This window comes from Brienomyrus brachyistius, chromosome 5 (genome assembly GCF_023856365.1).
Source record: "Brienomyrus brachyistius isolate T26 chromosome 5, BBRACH_0.4, whole genome shotgun sequence".
Taxonomy (NCBI): Eukaryota; Metazoa; Chordata; class Actinopteri; order Osteoglossiformes; family Mormyridae; genus Brienomyrus; species Brienomyrus brachyistius.
Window position 1 is genome coordinate 9,477,880 of NC_064537.1, and position 18,726 is coordinate 9,496,605.

The 18,726-nt window shown below is 42.3% G+C and overlaps 3 protein-coding genes across 4 annotated transcripts; all 3 read right to left on the bottom strand.

The window, feature by feature from the left end:
- Positions 1 to 593: 593 nt before the first annotated feature.
- Positions 594 to 4,636, bottom strand: foxd7 (forkhead box D7). 2 transcript variants are annotated; one of them, XM_049013753.1, is made up of 3 exons: positions 4,535 to 4,636; positions 2,449 to 2,560; positions 594 to 2,235 (listed from the first exon to the last, which is right to left on the bottom strand). In XM_049013753.1, exon 3 carries the CDS (start codon positions 2,200 to 2,202, stop codon positions 1,195 to 1,197), a length of 1,008 nt encoding a protein of 335 aa, XP_048869710.1. In that variant the 5' UTR covers positions 2,203 to 2,235; positions 2,449 to 2,560; positions 4,535 to 4,636; the 3' UTR covers positions 594 to 1,194. The 2 variants fall into 2 exon arrangements, with proteins under 2 accessions (XP_048869710.1, XP_048869709.1); XM_049013752.1 differs by having other exon boundaries at positions 595 to 2,560; positions 4,535 to 4,635.
- Positions 4,637 to 7,437: 2,801 nt separating this feature from the next.
- On the bottom strand, positions 7,438 to 13,306 carry zglp1 (zinc finger GATA like protein 1). Its single transcript, XM_049013749.1, has 5 exons — positions 13,173 to 13,306; positions 9,977 to 11,437; positions 9,636 to 9,748; positions 8,747 to 8,840; positions 7,438 to 7,994 (listed from the first exon to the last, which is right to left on the bottom strand). The coding sequence occupies exons 2-5, from the start codon at positions 11,431 to 11,433 to the stop codon at positions 7,838 to 7,840; spliced, it is 1,821 nt and encodes a 606-aa protein (XP_048869706.1). The 5' UTR covers positions 11,434 to 11,437; positions 13,173 to 13,306; the 3' UTR covers positions 7,438 to 7,837.
- Positions 13,307 to 13,981: 675 nt separating this feature from the next.
- Positions 13,982 to 18,216, bottom strand: fdx2 (ferredoxin 2). The gene is made up of 5 exons (XM_049013754.1): positions 18,016 to 18,216; positions 17,590 to 17,641; positions 16,876 to 16,982; positions 16,108 to 16,195; positions 13,982 to 15,925 (listed from the first exon to the last, which is right to left on the bottom strand). Exons 1-5 carry the CDS (start codon positions 18,188 to 18,190, stop codon positions 15,769 to 15,771), a joined length of 579 nt encoding a protein of 192 aa, XP_048869711.1. The 5' UTR covers positions 18,191 to 18,216; the 3' UTR covers positions 13,982 to 15,768.
- Between the last annotated feature and the right edge of the window lie 510 nt (positions 18,217 to 18,726).

The window sequence follows — 18,726 nt, forward strand, 5'->3', positions numbered from 1 at the left end:
CTGCCGCATGCAGGTATAGCCGGGTGGGCAATCAGCCCAAAGCGTAGCCCTAAAAACCCAGCAAATATTAAATTCTCCTACATTAAGCGCATTTCGTTTATTGATTTGAGAGTGGTTAAACTGTGTGTGGTCTATATAATATAGAACACCCCTGAATGAACACTGATAGGTCTATACAGTAATGTTGTAAATGATCTGAAAATTTTGACCAGCAAATTTGAACTCTTGAGACAATGTTAATTAAAGCAGAATTTTAGCAATATTTTAACAAAATTTTAATGTTTAGGAGTAACTTCTATTATAGCAATTTGAAAGTTTAGGTTTCAATGGTAAATTATTCAAAATCATTTTAAAAGCTGAAAATACAACCGTTAGCTTTCAGTTATGCTTTCGTGTTTTATTTCCAAAAATCAAAATAATTGTTTACGTCACATTATTAAAATCGTCAAAATTGTTGCGCAAATTCTTAAACATTTAGAAATCTTTATTTCTAATAAAGACCGATAAAAGGCTTTTTATATCGTTAGCATCGATGTTCATCCTTTTCCATTCATATTTGCAGAAATTTCTAAACTAAAATCCGCGTTAATATATTGTACATACCTACGACACTGACAATTTTTAAATTTTACAAGAAGTTTCATATATAGTCTACTAAGTCCCACTGACGGTTTTTAAAAAATAATTTTAAAGGCGCCTTGAACAGAAATGTGAAAAATGATGCCAAAACCTGCATCAAGCATTGGAATAATGCATGTCAATTATGACAAAATGCAGATGTCAGTATTATTGGCTGTTGGTAGCAACGGTTTCATATTATTTGCTTTTTTAAAGGGATGTCACGTCACCTGTCAAACCACGACGTCATCTACGCTCATTTGTCTATAGCCTAGTGATTTAGTGTTGGTTCATCTCGATTTTTTTTTTTTTTAAGAAAACTCTCATATCTTAAAAACAAAATTTTATTCTTCTGCTTGATATTAGATACGTAAAAATTTACAGTTCATTTAGAAAAGGCGCAGCGAATCTTAAACTGTTAACAGCACTCGAGCACAATGAAAATAAAATGTAAAAAAAACTGTACAATCGCAAAAAAAAAAAAAACTCTTCAAAATGATTAATTGACGCACGTGCTTCAAGAAATCTCAGTCGGAGCAGTATCCTGAATAGTATATATAGCAACACCAAGCACAGCTATAAGTTACTTCCATCTCCGAGCTGCTGGAGCAGTTTACTAGACAGGAGAGAGCTGTTGTGCAGCGAGTGCATTTTATGATATTCTTGCTGTAGACTTAGGAGATGCGGGGACACCATGGGTTGCAGTAGCCCGGTGGGAAAATGTCGGTATTCAGGTAGTAAAGCGGAGGAGACCGGAGTGCAGCGAGCCGTGCTGAGGGATTCGTACGGGATACTCGGCGACGGGAAAAAAGTCTTTGTGCCGGCGTGGGAGGTCCTGGAAAACAGGGTGGAAAGCGCCGGCAAGATGCTGCTGACAGGTGGGATGCTGGGAGCGCAGGGCGAGCCCGAGGGGTGATCAGTGCCCATGGGGGATAACTCCAAAGGGAGCATCTGCAGGCAGGTCGTCCCGATCCCGTAAGCGCCGTACGTAAAGCTGGGCAGTGCCCCGGACTCTATCTGCGGCTCCTTCAGCATGCTGAATCTGAAGTGCTGCCGCTTGAAGCGCTTCCTCCGCCGCAAAAAGCTTCCGTTCTCAAACATGTCAGAAGACATGGGATCTAATGTCCAGTAGTTTCCCTTCCCCGGGTTACCGGGTTCCCGGGGCATTTTGACAAAGCAGTCGTTCAGTGACAGATTGTGTCTGATCGAATTCTGCCAGGCCGGGAATTTCTCCCTGTAGTAAGCGAAGCGGTGACTGATAAACTCGCATATCTCACTTAGCGTGAGGCGCTTCTTCGGGCTCTGAAGGATGGCCATAGTGATCAAAGCGATATAGGAATACGGCGGCTTAACGGAAACGCTGCTTTTCACCACGGCAGGTCCAGCTTTTGGCGGAGATTCGTACTCGTCTCTCACTCTGTCTTGTGTTTCGGGAGAAGAAGCTGCACTGTTTGCTTCAAGCTCCGAATCGTCTTTCGCTTTTTCCGAAAGTTGTGTCAAACAAGTCTTCTTCCTGAGATCCTTATTACCGTCTCCCACCACGTCGATGTCGGGATCTTCCATGGGTTCTGCGTCTAAAGTCATAATCCAAAAACAGACCCAACGCCACCTGCGCCACTGGCAGGATATGCGGCACCGATATGAAAACAGTAGATTATTTTTTCTGCCAGAACAGACCTGTTTTTTCGTTTCCCATTCAGAAATATATTGAATTAGTTACATACATAGAAATACCAGCTGTTCGGTTTTCTGTAAGCTCCCCACCCAGCAGAAAAGTGGTTAAACTGCAACTCAGACCCTCCTACACGTGTTGCACAAATAAAAGTTTACCTTTAAAAACTCGGTATCTTGCAAGTCGGGAAAGGGTGGACGAAGTGAAATAAAACGATAAGCCTTCCAAAGACTCCAGCCTTGTCCGTCACAGCACTTTTTTCCTCGTTAACTGTAACCATAATGAGATCAGGTGACCGTGATGTCATTGTGAAGTGCTTAAGATGCAGCGGACTCCTCTCCAATGAAATCCGCGAAAAACACCAAAAACACTAGGCGTCCTCCTGTTGATGTCCTAGAAAAGCCGTCCAAAAATAGTCCATCTTAAACATGACTCTTCCTGTTTCGATCTGATTATTTGTCTGAAGGAATATTTCACAGAAACGTGTTTGTTATTAACTGAAGACACTTAATAATTTCGCAATTGCACGACTCATTACAAACAATGAAATTTACTTTAGATATCATGCTCATTGCACAGCTGTACGACTCTATAAAATTGTGTATTAAATATAGCCTACTATATCAAAATAGTAGGCCAATACCCATAAAAATGTAAATGTTTTAGATAGAGGCTAATAATTTTAACTCGCAGCTTTCTCCAAATAGTAAACAAAAACGACCACGATTTGGAAAATAAAAACAAGTTGAACCGCTCGGATTTGCATGCATAGCCTTTGCGGAAAAATTGCGGTGAAGCGAAAAATATATTTGATACTTTCTCTTGGTCAAATGTTGATTATGATGATGGTTTATCATATATCAGTCTGACCGTTTTCGAATTTCGATATATAAACATTTTACCCTGAACCCCGAATATCAGACACCGATGTTTACATACAGATACCGAACTAATTTGCTAACAGTATGCTTTTGAACTTGAGCATCTGTAAACAAATTTTCGATCAGAAAGGATATCGCCTATCGATTTTCCGTTTTTGTTGTCTATCTAATCCACGTGCATGTGAATATATAGTAAATAAAATAGGCTACAAGAAAATAAATTCCTTTGTTGATGTAAAACAAGGCAATCAATGCATTCAATTTGCTATGGTTACATACAAACACATGAATATGATTTCTTGTCGGTAATGTTACATTTTACATTCAACATTAGAGATCTCGGCCTTAGATAACTGCTTTTTTCATTAATGCAAAAATAGATTTGTTTCAAATTCAAACAATAGATGTAAGTTTGTTATGGAGAAAAAAATGTTTGTTAGTGAAAGTTTTCTCCCCCCCCCCCCCCCCCCCCCCAGTTATTGGGAGTATTGATTAATTCATGTCCTAAATTATTCCAATAAGGGAAAAGTTCACGGTCAGGCAGACTTCATAAAACAGTACACTTCAAGTTTTTTTTTATTGCCGGAGTCAGTAAAGTTCAGCGTTGTCGCACTTCTGAATTCTGTTCAGCTATGATCCCAGCTGAAATTCCTTCACTTGAAGTCATATGTTTAAGTTTAACGAGACTTCGTTTCTGGCTCACGGAGTGTTTTACCTCCGAACTGCGATCCGCGGATCACCCACGCAGTCGGTATATATACGGGCTACTGAGGCAGAGCCCTGTGCGCAGATTTAATGAAATGAACAGTCCGAGGGAAATGACGTTTATGGCTGAAATGTGTCAGTAAGTTTATGATATCGCTGTTACAGCAGTTACTGACAGCATATGGCTAGCACATCCGTGTATCGCAGCGCTGCACTCATACTGACTATACAGCAGAAGATTTGCGCACAGATATCATAAAAACTTAAAGAATAAACAGACCGTATTTAGTAATATTACGCTAAACTATGATTTAAAATATTCTGAAACTGTTAACGTAGAAGTTTAAATTACGTACATTCTATATAAACAATTAAACTATGACATAACGAATACAGTCTATGACCAAGCAAGTAACTATACTTGAACAGACAGGGTTAAAAATTACTTGTTTTTATGTGATTACCATATCCACTATAAAATTAACTAACTTAAAAGTAGTAAATAATTTGAACTTTAACACAAAGAATTGGGATTAATGCGGATAGGTTGCGAAAAATAAGTTGATGCATCTGATACTTATAACACAAAAACACTGGTTTTTTCAAAGCGATTCAGTTCTGCAGTAATAATTATCTATATTCCCTGACGCCGACCTACCGAATAAATCAGGGTAACGGCGTTTTAACGAGGGTCCACCGTAGTTTACATTAAGTACCAGAGTTCGTCTTTGGAGATTCACACATTTCCTGCCTCTGATGTATTTCAAACCCCAGGGAAGATGCGGATGGCGAATCATTGCAATGGCGAACCTGCAGGTGATTTCATAGATTTGTCACGCATGTTGCTTGATTGAAAACAGTCGGAATAGATGATAAAAAGGCATTGTATGGTTTCAATCGTAATGAATAAGTCATTTATTTTAAAAGGAATCCGGCCGTGTCTCGTTGGTAAGGGGACGTTCTTAATCATATATAAATTTGTATTTTTGAAAAATACCATACTTCATAATATTTTGCACATTTATGAATAATAAATATATTTTCATTCATAACAAATTAAGATATCTATAAAATATTATGGGAAAAGCGTACATATTAGAGATGAGTTCCGGGAAATGTAGTCAGTATCGTACATCCGAGAGAGAAAAGCAAGGATTTCATGTCAAGTCTGGGAAATTTAAGCGGGAGAAAAACCAAACTCTTGATCATAGCAAATATAGGGGCATAATATTTATTAGAGTAGAACAGACGCTTAAAATACTTTCAAGTGATGGACTTGGAAAAACAAATCCTTGTTATAATGAATGGGCAAGGCAGTAGATCGGTATATGAATACCGAGGAGGCGAATTAAGATTATCGTGAGAGTGGCGCTGTGTTCACGTATAACAATTGCTGATAAAACTAATGTTAAAAAAACTAGTCATTTCACACAAAATTAATTCTAGACTTATGGCAATTAAAGATCTCCAACCATTTTAAAATAGCTGTACGTTGCATGCAATGGATGATAAGAAAAGGGACACTGTAAAGAAAAACTACTTGGGAAACGGCGTAATCGATTATACAAATATTAGTCATATTCAGGTATGTTTTCGTGCGGAATAGGCCCATTGAACATAACGGTCAGATTTCAGTTACGTTAAAAACCTACATTCTCCTTTAAGGCAAAAGTTGATCAAGCGCGTGAAATCACTATAACACATCCAATCCGTAACATATTAAACATATTGTCGAAGGTTTACGGGTTAGGGACAAGTGTAAAAAATGTTTTAAATCTCTTTTCGTCTTCTTTTACAAACCAACAGATCGGCTTCATTGAAAACATCCACGTTTCATGCTTGTGCTGCACGCTTCACTTGGTGATGCAACTACATAAAGAATCACTGGAAATCATTCAATCCAGACACAAGTTGAATTACTGTTGCTGCCATTTTTCATTTTCACGGAACCTTAACCCCTCTTCAATCTCACATAAAATACGAGAGAGAGAGAGAGAGAGAGAGAGAGAGAAATACTTTACTAGAGCTGTCACTGCAATAGATTATAGGGATAAACTTTGCCACCACGCGGTGGAAAAATGTGCTGCAGTACCATTTCTAACGGCTTCTTTTATATCGGATAATACACTCAATAACAAAAAAGTCAATCACCCAGACGGAGTGGTGGAAGGTCACATGACTGTATCGCAATGATTATAATATCAGATCAAACGGACAACAGAGTTGGCAGTATGGGCACACTGCTGATCCCATGTCAGTAGGGTGTGGCACCCCTCCGGGCCTGGATACATGCAGTTATACAGTGCGGAAGGGAGTCGTACAGCCATTGTATTCTCTCCTGTGGCGAGTCGGCCCACAGCTGTTGTCACTGGCCCTCGAGATCCTGCAGATTGGCACTGGATCTGAGTTGATGTGTGAGCTGATCCCACACATGTTCAATTGGGGAAAGATCGGGGGACCTGGCTGGCCACTGGAGAACCTCAACGTGATGCAGGCTGACCTTAGACACATGTGCATTGTCTTGTTCAAAGACTGTACCAGAGTGCTGTCTCAGGAGAGGTAAGACATGCGGATGCAGGATGTCACTGACGTAGCACTGTGCCGTCAGGGTCCCCCGAATCACTACCAGAGATGACCTGATGTCATACCCTATGGCTCCCCACACCATGACGTAATACCCTATGGCTCCCCACACCATGACGTCATACCCTATGGCTCCCCACACCATGACGTCATGCCTTATGGCTCCCCACACCATGACGTCATGCCTTATGGCTCCCCACACCATGACGTCATGCCTTATGGCTCCCCACACCATGACGTCATGCCTTATGGCTCCCCACACCATGACATCACACCCTACGGCTCCCCACACCATGATGTCATGCCCTATGGCTCCCCACACCATGATGTCATGCCCTATGGCTCCCCGCACCATGATGCCAGGAGTAACACTGGTGTGTCTCTCCACAACATTGGCAGGATCAGTCCTCTCTCCTCAGCATCAACAAGATGGTCATCCATGGTAATGCAGAACCGAGATTCATCACCTCTCATCATCATTCCATGCTTCCCGGTTATGGTACCACTCCAAACACTGGTCTTAACATCCAACATTGGGCGACTGTGACATCTGCATGACCCACACATCGTGGTACGACCACCGGCCTCATGCAAACCCACAATGTGACCCCTATCGAACTCCATCAAGTGCCGGTAATGCTGTCTAATGTGTCTATGAGGCATCCTCTGTGTCTGGTGACTCAACATGCCAACTCCTTGCACATCGAGTGGCCTGCACATGTACCAAATTACGAAATCGAAATCGGACCATTACTTCTGGGTGCTTAACTTTTTTTGTCACCAAGCATATACATTTCGGGCCATGAATGAGTATCTCCATATATTTCTCAAACTTAGTTACACCAAAATTAAACCCAAGATTTAAATCAAACACGTGATACGCATATCCTTTGTCAACTGGCAAACTCCATGAAGTTTTATGTGTGGCTTTACAAATTAGTGAAAATGTCTGACCATTATAAGATGAAATAACGAGAATTTATTAAAGACCAAAGAAAATGCTTTGGTGCAGACAACAGAAATGTTGCGGAAGACATTCATGACCTGAACTGCACTATTTTGCTACTTATTAGTTATGTCTGTCCGAAAAGGACAGGAAACGAAAAAACAGGCACAAAACCAAAATCAAGCAGAGAATTCTGCTATCAGTTTTCAGAACGGAAAACAGATTCGCTGAGGAGAAACATGAAGATTTCAGTCACAGCTACACCCTAAGAAGAACAAGATCCCTTTAAGGCTGTTTAGGGCAGCACAGAAGGCAACAAAGTTATGAGTCTTATTTTTTCCCCAAGTGCAATTCGCAGGGTACAATTCTCAACAGACGCTTTGGAACAGCGCCCTCTGCTGACAGGAGAGGAAAGTGCACTTGTATCCTGGCTCAGGTAGCGGTAAACACGGCGAGGTCCTTGCTGTTCTTGCGGTGAGAACATGCCAGCCTCAGCATGTCTCCGCACCTGGAGCAGCGGCAGTTAGAGTTGCCCTCTTTCCTGGGGATGTACCAGCACCGGTGGCATCGGATCCGGTATTTCTTATACCTGCAGGGAACCGACAGGGAGGAGTTCGGATGGGGACGGTCTCCGTGGGATGCCAGATCATACGAGCTAATCTCCTTCATTACAACGGGGATGCGCTGGGAATTCGTGGCAGCGTAGCAGCAGGAAATCGGATCTTCTAGTGCACCCTGTACGTCTGCGATGTGACATTTTACCATCACACAGCGCTTCACATTTGAAGTTCCCATTATCCCCCTTTTCACGGCACCATCGCCTTCATATCGCTACGTGCTTCGCGCCATCGTGACACCGCATTGCAGACTATTGCTTAAACATTTGCGCTACTGCCACGTTGTCATCCTGATTTCACCGTGACTCAGACAATGAACAGACACAGATGTCACTGTCTCCGCAGTCTGTTCAGTTCTGGTCCTTGCTAATTTTCTGGACATGCACGCAGGTCTGCCCGGTGCCATGTTTACGTTGAATGAAATTCTGCGCTGTGCTATGGCTCAAATTATTTCCAGTTTTCCGGCTGCAATGCCCGAATACTCACATGGAGATAACAAAACCGTATTTTATTTCTAAAACAACGTCCGAATGGAAACACGCTTTTAACTATGGCATCAACACTGGCGATGTTACCATAAACGGCCTTAAAGGTCTGTTTAAAGATGTGGCGCACGCTTGTTTTGAAAACGAGAGATGGAATATACACCCAGCCGAGAGAGTAAACGGCACCTAAATGATCACACATGTGAGGTCGTTCACCGACTTGTGCTGGGGTCATTCACCTTATACCACAGGCGTTACATAAAGGGGTTCCATCCTCTGCATCTCTCCACAGGGGAGTGGTCTTCGTATTGCAGGAAGCACATGTCTTGTTCTCTGAGTGAGGGAAAGGGAAAGCACATAATCCAGCCCAAATTTTTATATTATCCATCCGTTTTCCATAGCCACTTATCCAGAACAGGATTATGCAGAGCCTGGAGCCTATTACAGGAAGCACAGGACACAGGGCAGGGAACCCCCCCTGCCGCCCCCCCCCGCCCGGTCAGGCCACCACGGAGCACACACTCACACACGCAAACACGAAAAAGGGAAATTCAGAGAAACCACTCCAGCTGAACTGCACGTCTTTTGGACCGTGGGAGGAAATCGAAGCACCCAGAGAAAAGCATTATGAACTGTGGGCGAGCATGCAGATGCCGTATAGAGAAACGCTGGCCAAAAATCAAGACCATAACCGTGGACATATGAGCCATGGAACTACCCACTGGGCCAGCATGCCACTTTCATTTTTAAATTGTACGTCATACACATTTAGTCTTCACCTTCATTATTTGATAGGTCTGCAAAATCCAGTAAAATTTCCACAACTACTTTCTGTTTCCCAGTCTCTGTCCTGGAGAGATCCAAAGGTTACAAACATGTACATTATTGATTTGAACCTTAATAACATGCTGTATTTTCAGACTGTGTTACGGTCACACTTTTAACTATGCCTATAAATTCTCATGTTTATTTGTGCACAGAACATTCGCTGAAATCATTGTCATGTAGAGCACAAGCATCGCGACGTTCTGTTATATAGTGGCTCTAATCCGGAGATCCTTCCAAGATCCCAAAAGTAAGATCCCTCGACTTCTCCGTCACGTGCTGCCAAAGACCAACGGTACTCACTAGAGAGGCTTACAGGGTCGATCTCTTCCTCCGAGCTGCTGGTTTTCAGGGAGTTTATCAGAGATCGCATTCGGCTGCCTCTCCCCCTACGTCCACTCTTCCAAAACTCTGCACTAGAGAGAGAGACATTTTTGGGAACGACAGTAAGAAAAAACAAAAATAGCTAAAGGTGGTTAAAGAAAATATGACTGGATGCACTTTGTGGGGACCACACACTTGCATGCCGCTATTTTAGGGACCTTGCTAATTGATTTTAGCAAATAGTGAAACTAACTGATAAAGATAAGTGGAAATGGAATGAAATCTGCATGCTTGGCAGGACCACAGCTGCAACATGTTACCTGTACTTCGACGTGATGAGAAGTCGACACTGGTCCCTGTTGTCGTTGAACTCTGTACGCATACGAAAGGAAACACCTTGAAAGTCAGGGTCACAGAGATCCGCACTCCGGGTCGGATGCCGCTGCTTTCTAGGGGTTCTGCCTCGCCAGCAGGGGCCAAGAGCCATCTTGGCCACCTGAGGGTCCACGGGCTTTAGCACTGCATCATCCCTACTGCTCCTATGGGCTTTTCCAGGAGATGATGACGTATCCTTAACAGGAGCTGACTTCCAAATCACTGCATGAAAGTCCCCGCTTAATTCCTCTGAGGAACTCCCAGGTCTCTGTCCATTAATATGTGATTCTAAAGGAAGAATCAAATTAGGGTTACCGTCCACTTCCATGCTGGGGCCATCCAGGTCGGCTGCAGGAACGGATGAGCAAGCTGCAGCATCCGGGAGCAGAAAACCTTCAGGTTTAGTAAAGAAATTCTTCCCCTGCTTTTGACAGTTCCGGTGGACAATGGATGCCAGCAAGCTCAAGCTTTCTACTGGAGGGCTACATTTATCCAAGAAGCGAGTTTCTGTTCCCTCAAGGTCGGGTGCCTTTGATAGACTCCCAATAAAAGAACATTCCTCCTGACTTTCATTGCATAAATGATACGTGCGTTTAAGGTTGTATGTTGCACCTGTATCACTGGTTGAAAGACGTGTCTCGCCATCTTCCTGGGTATCTTCTGGGTAAATGATTGGACACTGTTCATTTTCACCTTCTAACACTAAACTCCGTACTAAAGTGGAACTGTGCGAGACTCTGCTTGATCTCTCACTGTAAAACGAAAGGTCAGGACTGCTCTCCCCGGTGGGCCTCACTTCCTCTTCCGTGGCCTCAAAGCACCATGGTTCACTTTTCACAGTTTTGTTCCTGACATTCTGTAAATGCATGCGTTTGCCTACCTCTTGAAATTCTGACTGATCTCTGGTGCGGTCGGGAATCGTGTTCCCCCTGAGATAGTCAACAGAACCCTTGTGGGCAGATGTGGGCAATAATGGTGTGTCCCTTCCCTCTTCTCCATCCTCCCTTACAGGATGTAGAAGCCGTTCACACTGCAGGTTGATCAGACTCATTACCTCCCAAGGGCTACTGCCCTGCTGACTTTGTATAAATGAGAAAGACCCATAGTATTTCTGTTGTGATTTAGGGGCTGTTTCTACATATTTACAGGGCTGTGCAGAAGGTACAGGAGGACAACAGGCAGAAGATACTGGGGAAGAAGGATACTGCTGGCTTTGCTCCTTGGAACATGTCCCATTTGTCAGTCTCCATTCCAGAGTGTCTTGTTTGGCAGGGGGTGCAAGTTTGGTAGCTTCCTGGAGAAGGTAGAGTATGGTGGACTGAGGAACTTGGTCATCCTGCACATCCAGGTCTTCTCTGGTGCCTTCACTTAAAGTGGCTGGGGTATCAGAGCCTGTGCTCATTCTTCTGTTTCCATTAAGACAAACAAGCAGCCCTTTAACTCCCATTCTGGATTTTAAATTAAGTCAAACTTGCCATATTATTTGGGGTGATTTTATTTTAAGCATAAATTCTACATAAATAACTTATGTTCTACAGTACTGTGCCAAAGTCTTAGGCATTCGAAGAAAATAAGGCGATTTCTCAGAGTAGTAAGTATTTATGCTCAGAAAAAAACACCACAATTTGCGATTAGAACATATGACAGTGACACAATAAAAAAAATAAGCAAGAATTTATTCTATTCTTCAAAAAGTTATCTTGTTGCTGGACAACGATTTGGTTCCCAAAACTCTCCTCAGGGGCATCACAGCCATTCCTGTATTTGTTAAATTTCACTACTTATATTAATGAGGTATTGATTATCTGAACAGAAAAGGGGGTAGTGGTCGAGCAAAGAATACATAGGTGTGTTGGACAGTTCCTACAAATACTGGGGTGACTTTAGGAGAGGTTTTGAAACAACTAAGCACAAACACCTTGACAGAAAGGCTACTATGATAAATTTACACCAAAATGAAGATCATTTGAACATTTTCTTTGGTTCCCTAAGATTTTTGCTCGGTGCTGTATGTTCTGGCTAAAATATTTCAAAATAAATTTCTCCCGTATATATTACCACGATTTTGTACACACAGTGACCTTAGGACATTCTCTATTTTAATACAAACACCCGTGTTTTTAAGTATTGCAATTTTGTGACGTTTTCATGAACTATAAATACACATATTTATAATTCATTTCAGTTCAAATTAAAACTCGGGAATGGTGACTTAAAATTCTGCAGTACGGCTGGTACCATTTTTAAAAAACTAAGCTTATCTGAGGCAAATCTTATCATTCGGAGCAAGTAATATATTTTCTGTAATCTGGTAATAACTAAATGTTACAGCAATTAGTTTAACTTACAGTAATTTGACTATATTTCTTACAGACTTCGCGAAATGTGTGATATACTCACGTCAGTAGCTCATTCGTCAAAGCACGAAATATCGTTGGATTTCAGTTACTGGAGAACCCGTCTATGTTCTGTGAGTTATATGTATGAGCAACACTGAACATTTAGGGTTCGGGTTTATTTCAGGGGCCGTTTGGCTGGATTGTATCATTTCACCTCAGACATGGTAACAGTCACCGCAATAGAACGCTGCAGGCACGCGGCACGCTGCACGCGAGGGCCTCGAGCACACGTCCACGACAAGGCGCGTGCATCCCGGCCCCGATGTAAAAGCCCCGTTTTGACGCCGATCGCACGCTGAGTGCGACTGAAAAGGGGAAACATGCAAATCGGGAAGCGATTAAATCATCCCTTCAGAGGCCGCTCCATATCAGATTGGATTTCTGGAACAACCGACCGTTAAAATCTTTATTGTCATAATAGTAATGATTCACTATCATGACCATTTTATCATTCGTAGTTACTAGATACAGTAGTCGATAGCAAATATTTATATTTGAAGTAGGTAGTAATCAGAGCGAACACAAAATCTGATCTCTGAACAACATGACAAATACTAAGGCTGAGTAATGAATGCATGCAGATGTAGCACGATTTTTTTCCGCTGTCGATTCCCTTTATAGGCATTGTGTTTTTCAATGGATTTTCGATTGTTTGCTATACCATTTAACTGTTTTCGTTCACAACGTGGCATCTATATGTAAACAGAGATATAAGTCCAACACTATCGAGCTTAATACTTACTAAAATCGGAATCGCTGGTAGTGATCCTGCCAACTGTAACTCCCAGTAAACATTTTTTAATCAAACTTTGAACGAACTGTTTTACTTAGTCATATGTGTAAACGTAACACTTCAATATACTACGCCATCAGAACTGACGACCGGTGAGTTTCTTCAGGTGTTTCCTGTTGAAGCTAATAGTCTGTGACGTAGAAAACAGTTAACGATAAGGCATAAAACATTTGTTTGGTGGTATCACCTGTTTCTCGTGTTTTCGAAGGTCACGTCCAAATTCTTGGACTTAACATAGATGGTTAGTTATGGGGTTATTTTTATGCCTTAATAATCAAGGCTGAACCGGTGTGGCGTGGGGAACGTTATGGTGACTATATAGTACGAGTTCAACTTAGTTTTTACATACAAAACAATATTGCAGTGGTTTTGCTTTTAGGCACAAATTACGCTGACTTTTATCTTGTTTCACCCAAGCTGTAAGCCGGTTCCTATAGCTTTTGGGCTGTACCGATTGCCGACATGGCGTTCCTTTTACCAGGTGAGACGTGTGCCACCGAAGTGGGCTTATTAGATGTCCTGCGATTTGTGCTGAGTAAAGGACGTGGTTCGGCTTTTCGCCGCACGATTTAAAGCCCCCCCCTCCCCCGAGGTTATAAGGGTCTACCTTTAGTAACTGACGATCGTGTAAAATTTACCCTATGCCACTTCTCCCCCTTTTTTCCAGAAAATAAGTCTAAACATGATGTAAATGTGGCAATGATGTTAAGCTTACCTTGACTGCAAAGGGGTGAAACACCTTGTATAAAAAATACAAATTATTATTGGTATGACTGTTTTTTTATTCCACAGGTCAAAAACAATGTCATGGCCTGCAACTCATTAAATATATTAAACATTTGTGCGTATGTTGCTTGACAATTTGCAGTACATTTTAATAAAAGGGTGATGGGAGAGACTCAGCTTGGACAACATGTAAGTCATAAACATCGGCTTTCCTTCCTGAAGCTGCATTTGTACCAAGTTATACCATAACCCTGAAAAGCAAAACATTAGTTAACATGTTAACTAAAATGTACATTCTGCAGCTGTTAGAATGGCTAATTGGTGTGATGAGTGTCTTCTAATTTGCTCATTTTCACAATGAACTGGTACTGAGACACCAAATCACACCCACAGACGGAACTTGCGCATATCTGAGTTTGCATTGGTGTAGGCCAAGGTCTTCCAGTTCCAGTCTGGAAGGACCAGCATCCAACAGTTTGCAGATTTCCCTACCGAATACACATCTTGATCAGTTATTTATCCGAGTTAGTAGGTGTGTTTGAGCAGGGAAATCTGGAAACTGTGTTGGATTCTGGTCCTCCAGGACCAGAACTGATGTAAACCTTTTAAAGATACTTGTTCTCCCCTGAGACTCATAGGGACTTCTCTATTAAGATGGAGTTGGTAACTGCCTAGTTGTAAACTTGTCATTTTCTGTGTTGGCCAGCGCGATTTTGCTAGAAGCTTGTGATGTAACAATGAGCCAAAACCAACCCCCCCCCCTCCAGAGTCCAAAAGAACTTGTTTGCAACTGACCAAAGTTATATTAAAGATGCATATACTACGACTATTATGTTTGATGGACTTCAGTTCAGGTGAAATACCAGCTGACATTTAAGATAAAGCGAAGTAAGCCTGGTAAGAGTTAAGATTAGATGACTCAGGATGAAGCTGCTCTTGTCACAGTGATAAACAGTGCCGACGTGTCCTATTGTTTGCGTCACACATACTGCAAGTGCTCATGTTGTGCGTTTGCCTTTTTATGCCTGACCGCTGTACTGTGGAATGTGTCGTTCAAAGCCAGCCACGCTGGGTCTCGGGTCCATGAAAGTGGTGAGACTCCGGGGCTGTGAAAGCGTAGTCCCTCGCTCGTCATCCTCGGACCCCCTCGAGTGGAATGGTAAGATGGCCGTCGTCTTTAACGAGTCGTCTTTAACGAGCGCCCGTCCCTCTCACAGCTAAATTAACATCTTGTCCAGCCTTCCAAACACCGATCAGTCATGGTGGCCCGAATTTTACTTAGATGTTAAGCTAAACTTCGTAACTATTCAAATGCCATCAAGTTCAGGACAACTAATTCTGTGCATGTTTTTATGAATTTTAGCTAATTGGTGAGCTTACCCCAGGACCAAATTTGGGCACCTGACTTTTATAAAGGTTCCCCTAAACTCTGACTTTGTCTAAGAGCGTTTATGCTTCTGTTGAGATCGTAAAATATTAACTTTTTCAGAGATCCACACTTTGCAGCCTTGAACAATTTGTGCACACACACAGACACACACACACACACACAAGTACAGTCCTCCCCATTCAAACTCGTACTCTTAAGCATCTTCTGTATGGAAATCTTTCACTTTGGCATCTAAGGATCAGGAGAACAAGATGATGATCCCAGGGAACAATCCAGTTTTGATTCTAAACTCATCCATCCGCTGTGCGTTTCTGTCTGGCACTGGGTTCCTCTCTCGAAGGCCTGTGGGAACTGCAAGGCCACCTTCCCTGACCTGCCCCTCCTACACGTGCAGAAGAACGTCTAAAATAAGGAGGCTTCCCCGGCCTTTCAATGGTGCTTGGGTACATGACCGTCGACATAGAAGTTGCGGGTGACCCTGGGAAGTGTCAACTCAATGCCGTCAAGCTCCGGAGTCAGGATGAGCTGGCAGCCCAGGCGAGAGTTTTCCTGCAGTACAGGTGCCATATCTAGCATGTCATCCTCCCTGTTAATTAAAGCCATTAGACACAATTTGGCTTGAATGGAATCAAGCGAAATAGCTAAGATATTATGTTGGCATTTACAAATACATGTCCAATGAAACATTGACTGCTTTTACCATAGCTACTGTAATGACCGTTTTGACAATACGGTAACAGTTCATCAGGCAGCATTTGCATACAATACCTTTCATCAGGTTGTGGAAGTTTGTCATAATACTCCGACTTCACGTACACGTGGCATGTGGAACAGGCTAGTGAGGCATCGCAGGCTCCTGAAAGGTATTGTAGGTAAGAAACTGGCATTGGCAGAAGGGAGAAAAAGGATTATCCAATCATCTAATTACTGACAACCCCCAAGACAAGCATCCCCTGAAGAAAATAATGCAGTAAAATCCATCCATCCATCCATTTTCCAAACCGCTTATCCTACTGGGTCGCGGGGGGTCCGGAGCCTATCCCGGAAGCAATGGGCACGATGCAGGGAACAACCCTGGATAGGGGGCCAGCCCATCGCAGGGCACACTCACACACCATTCACTCACACATGCACACCTATGGGCAATTTAGTAACTCCAATTAGCCTCAGCATGTTTTTGGACTGTGGGGGGAAACCGGAGTACCCGGAGGAAACCCCACGACGACATGGGGAGAACATGCAAACTCCGCACACATGTGACCCAGGCGGAGACTCGAACTCGGGTCCCAGAGTGTGAGGCGACAGTGCTAACCACTGCACCACCATGCCGCCTGCAGTAAAATCAATTTATGTAAATGAATTTCAATGTATAACTTCAACTGGCCGCCTGCACCATGCAAAAGCAATAATGCACCAGGCCTCAATAGGCCTCAAATTTTGTTGGCAATTACAGCTGATCTTTCACTGACAGCAAACATGGTAAAATGCTGGTAGGTTGTTTCATGCATGCACTTGTCCAGACAGGTCAGAACTTACCTTCCAAATCAATGCCATGCTGGTGCGCCAGGTACAAGACATTATCTCCAACCTTAGCCTTCACGGGAACTCTGTTTCCTGATCGGTCTATAAAGACCACATTAACCCTAAACACCAGAACAAAGACAATACTCTGTTACATTCAGACGCTTCCTTGCTGTTCAAATCGCCTTATAGAAAAATGAAACAGCACGACAGTTTCATTTGATGAAATTTCAAATGCAACAAAACCCAGCAAACCTTATCCTTACTAGCGCACCAAGTCTTTAACATGAAATGTAGTTAGTGCTGAAAAACAGTGGCGTTCAAAAAAGAATGACATACTCATATGCATTTCGGGTGAATTAAACGCAACCAAAGGTCGTATGAAAAATGAACGAATGTATATACAATAACAAATGTGTAGGTACGCATATGCAGCACGTGACATCATCCCCTTAACGGCGGATCGTACAAAAGTGGACGTAAGTTTTGCTACCACGTGGTGATTCCACTTCTGGACGGAAACAGTTGTTTCCGTCGTTAAACAGGGTCATAGCACTTTGGTTATGATACTTCATTCAAATGTTCAGCAGAGCACGTGAAATAATGTACTTGTTACATTATAACATCCTTTTTAGAAAAGGAGGCGTGAAATTCTGCTTGGTGAAGTTACCACGCGACCTTGCTGTTTACACAAAGAGCATCGCAGACCGCACGCCAGATTGTACCCACACATCCCTGGGATCATCATCTTGTGCGTCTTCGCCTTCAGAGTGACACAGACCTGTTGATAATTTTGAAAGCACAGAAAAGGAGAACTGTCACTTCATGAAATCCACCGATCGCAAATATTGAACGCAATTACACAATCCTATCCACTCCAAATAATCGGTCTCGCGTAGTGACTTGGAGAGAACTAAAATAACTCCGGAGTGAACTGCCCAACTAGGATAAAAATTCAAAATTTTTAACTCTCGTAACTGTTCTCTTTTATTTACAGGTTACATACACATAGAACACATACAGCATTCTGAATAATCATATAAATAAGTATATTTCCCGTTAGATGCTACGGCACAACATGATGAATTTTCAAATAAATTATATGACAGAAATGTTCAAATGACCGCTATGGTCAAGGAAGATTATGAAACCCACTTTTAGACGTTTGCAGACTCCTATTAGGGATCCGAAGACGGCATATGGAGTCTCCCGTCGCGGACCCATAAACAACGTGAATGCAACTATTTATCCTGTGAAAATTAAAATTCCCAAGCCGGAAAAGTCCCAAAGTCAGCCCCATGCTTCTCCGGGCTGCTGCGGAGGCCGCCATGACAGTGTTTGTGTCACGTGTTTCAAAAGCACCAATGGGAATGATGTACTGTAAAACGGGGCGTTCATCATGTTTGACGTTTTCAATACGGTAACAATATTTTCAGTAGCTGTGAAACAGAGTTAAAATGTAGCCTGTTTGTCTAAGAGAATAACACAAATTCGTTTAATTTTACATTTTTTAATAACTTGTTGCAGTTATATATTTAAAAAAATGTTACAAATGTATTGGTAAATTGAGGTGCGGTAACACAATCGTGCCAGCAGAGAGAGATGTTGCAATAAAAACAAACAGTGCACAGCTTGCAAAGGCGAGATAAGGATTTGTATTAGTATTGGATGAATAAATAAGTATTGAATACAGGAACGGAAAGATCTACAACAATTAAACGCCAAAAATGGTAATATGTCATTCTTTCATTTTTGTCAAAATATTATAGGGAGTCTTGTATCCTGTTTAATTAAAAAATTCTTCTTCTTATTATTATTATTATTAACGCCTAACCATTACGAAGACCAAAACAACTTTTTCACAGC

Coding starts and splice junctions, on each gene's coding strand:
- foxd7 (XM_049013753.1), bottom strand. CDS start 2,202: ATGACTTTAGACGCAGAACCCATGGAAGATCCCGACATCGACGTGGTG.
- zglp1 (XM_049013749.1), bottom strand. CDS start 11,433: ATGAGCACAGGCTCTGATACCCCAGCCACTTTAAGTGAAGGCACCAGA. Junction 8,841..9,635: donor CGACCCTGTAAGCCTCTCTA/GTGAGTACCGTT, acceptor TCCCTCACTCAG/AGAACAAGACATGTGCTTCC. Junction 7,995..8,746: donor TGTAACGCCTGTGGTATAAG/GTGAATGACCCC, acceptor GGTTCCCTGCAG/GTATAAGAAATACCGGATCC.
- fdx2 (XM_049013754.1), bottom strand. CDS start 18,190: ATGGCGGCCTCCGCAGCAGCCCGGAGAAGCATGGGGCTGACTTTGGGA. Junction 16,196..16,875: donor GCATGGCATTGATTTGGAAG/GTAAGTTCTGAC, acceptor AATACCTTTCAG/GAGCCTGCGATGCCTCACTA. Junction 15,926..16,107: donor CTTCCACAACCTGATGAAAG/GTATTGTATGCA, acceptor TTTAATTAACAG/GGAGGATGACATGCTAGATA.